Here is a 2,822-nt window from a genome sequence, read left to right on the forward strand (position 1 = left end):
GGATTCACACAATAATTCAGTAAAATAGTAATTAGTGAGAACATGTAAATTGTCTGACAAATTTCAATCTGAAAAATATTTTACAGGAAAATATCTAACCTATGAAAATACTAAATGTCTATTGTAAGAATTTAGCAAATATTTCCCTTAAACATTCAGTGAAGATGTAGTTTTTCTAATATGTAGAAAGGAGGACTTGTAGCCTATTAAAAACAAGAATAACAGTGACAAAAAGTCCCTTAATTTTAGCAGATTAATTACAGCTCTTAATCAAGTGTGTGTAACACAAAGAACCAAATCTGGGTCCATAAGTGTTAGAGGATAGTTGATAAAAAGATTCCATGAATACAACCTTAATAGCCTATATTTTAGAAAGAATGGGGCAGAATGTTATGGATCGAGGGGGTCAGCCTTCAAGATGGCTGGCCCAACCCTGGAGATGTTAAAAAACACACTCAATATCTCTGCAGTGCTATTCTAACGTATTTTCTTTATTTCAGGTCACAAGTCCAGGGTTTTCATGGGTCATGTAGCAAGTGGTTTATAAACAAAATCAGAGTCTATAATAGTGTCATTATATTAAGAGGCAGAACTGCTGTATGCTTTCATTATGTAAAATGTTTACACCTTGGGACTCCATGGCTGGTATTATTACAGCATACCCGAGATATATCTTGCTCCAATTAGCATTACCATGCTACTCACTATAAAAAATCCCAAAGGCATACTAGAGAAGATAGAAGGATCACCACTTTCAGGAGACTGACTGGTAACCCAACCCATTGACTTCATTACAGCTTTCTTCCATGTGGCATAACGAATTTCACTTTCTGTGGCCTGGATCTGTGGTTCAAATCGTTCCATCCTGAGAACCGACAAAGCCTGGGGTTCAAGGCTCCAAATGCTTACTCCCTCTGCAGCTCCTGCTGCCATGGCAACTCCTAGTGCAGTTGTTTCAGGCATAAAGGGTTTTATTACTGGAATATGCAGAATATCTGCTTGCAGTTGCATAAGAACTTTGTTGTCAGTCATTCCTCCATCTACCTGCAAATGACGAAGTGGAATTCCACAGTCATGGTTCATGGCTTCCAAAATCTCTCGGGTTTGGAAACAAACAGCTTCTAATGCAGCAAAAGCAATATGACATTTATTGGTAAACTGAGTAAGACCACAGAGTATTCCTCTTGCACTGGGCTCCCAATAAGGTGCATATAACCCTGAAAAGGCTGGGACAAAGTAACAGCCATAAGAAGTTCCTACTTCTTTAGCAAGTTTTTCAATGTCTCCTGAGGTCTCTATAATTCCAAGATTGTCTCTTAGCCAACGAATAACAGCACCTGCTATAGCAACAGAACCTTCCAGTGCATAATATGCTGGCTTCTCTCTGCCTAGTTTGTAAGCTACTGTGGTCAGAAGGCCATGTTCAGAAAACACACATTTACGACCTGTATTACATAGTAAGAAGCAACCTGTTCCATAGGTGTTTTTGGCTTGTCCTTCCTGGAAGCACATTTGTCCTACTAATGCAGCACACTGGTCCCCCAAACACCCAGATATTGGCACACCTTCCAGGGCCCCCGTTTTAATTAGGCCATAGATCTCAGAAGAACTGAAGACATTTGGAAGAAGGTCCATTGGAATTTCAAAAAAGTCACATAGCTCTTTATCCCATGCCAAAGAATGGATATTAAAAAGCATTGTCCTGCTTGCATTTGTTACATCTGTACAATGCACACCTCCATTGACTCCTCCTGTCAAACTCCAGATAAGCCACGAATCAATGGTACCAAAAAGAGCTCTACCTTCTTCAACAGCCTTTTGTACGTTTCTCACATGGTCAAGCATCCAACGAAGTTTTACTGCACTGAAGTAAGTGCTCAGTGGAAGGCCTGTCTTAGACTTGACGAAGTTACTATTTCCTGGAATTTTTTTACTAAGATCCTCAACAGTAGTCTGGGTTCTTAGATCAAGCCACACCACAGCATTGTAGAGAGGCTCTCCAGTTAACTTGTCCCAGATTACAGTGGTTTCCCTCTGATTGCTGACACCAACAGCTTTTATGTTGGATATATCAATATTCATTTCGTCAAGTTTCTCACACGTTCTCGCTATACACTCATAGACAGACTGAAGAATTTCCTTAGGGTCTTGTTCCACCCATCCTTCTTTTGGGAACTCTTGTGTTAATTCCACTTTATGATGACTAAGTAGTTCCGCTGTTTTTGAACTGAAAACCAGAAAGCGAGTGGAGTTGGTGCCCTGGACCACCGCTCCCACCAACGGCCCCACAGCTGCTGTCTTCCGGTCTGCCATGACACCAGTAGGTCGGCTCAGCAGCTCTGGGACCGTTTCCCAGACGACGGTGGTGTTGGGGGCAGGGAGCGCAGCCAGTCAGGAACACAAGGCGCAGGCGCAAGGCAACCTTTGCCCTTTATCTGGCGCGGCGCCTTCTCACCCCACCCTTCCAGCCCAGGCCTTACACCCAGCCACTCAGTTGTCTTCTGAGATTCAAGGTTTTTTTTTTTTTAATCATGTATTTATCCATGTAATTACAGTCACCAGTGTCCATTCTTTTGTGTGGATCTATATCTCTACGTTATCATTTTCCTTTTTAGTAGTGCAGGTCTGTTGGAGATGAATTCTTCCAAATTTGAACATCCGAAATATATTTCATAGTAATATTCAAAGGTATTTTCTCTGGGTATAGAATTCTATTTGACATATTTTTTCTTTATAAGTTTCAGGACCTCGGAGCTGTTGCTCTACCATCTTCTCTCTTGCTGTTTCAGTTGGGAACTTTGCTGTTATTTTTAACATGTCTA

At 41.2% G+C, this 2,822-nt stretch overlaps 1 protein-coding gene across 1 annotated transcript; it reads right to left on the minus strand.

Annotated features, from left to right (window-relative positions):
• Window positions 1-467: 467 nt before the first annotated feature.
• GK2 (glycerol kinase 2) lies at window positions 468-2,400 on the minus strand. Its single transcript, XM_011941734.1, has one exon. It carries the CDS (start codon window positions 2,311-2,313, stop codon window positions 652-654), a length of 1,662 nt encoding a protein of 553 aa, XP_011797124.1. The 5' UTR covers window positions 2,314-2,400; the 3' UTR covers window positions 468-651.
• Window positions 2,401-2,822: the final 422 nt, after the last annotated feature.

The sequence above is a fragment of the Colobus angolensis genome, unplaced genomic scaffold, assembly GCF_000951035.1.
Source record: "Colobus angolensis palliatus isolate OR3802 unplaced genomic scaffold, Cang.pa_1.0 Scaffold200, whole genome shotgun sequence".
NCBI lineage: Eukaryota > Metazoa > Chordata > Mammalia > Primates > Cercopithecidae > Colobus > Colobus angolensis.

Coding starts and splice junctions, on each gene's coding strand:
- GK2 (XM_011941734.1), bottom strand. CDS start 2,313: ATGGCAGACCGGAAGACAGCAGCTGTGGGGCCGTTGGTGGGAGCGGTG.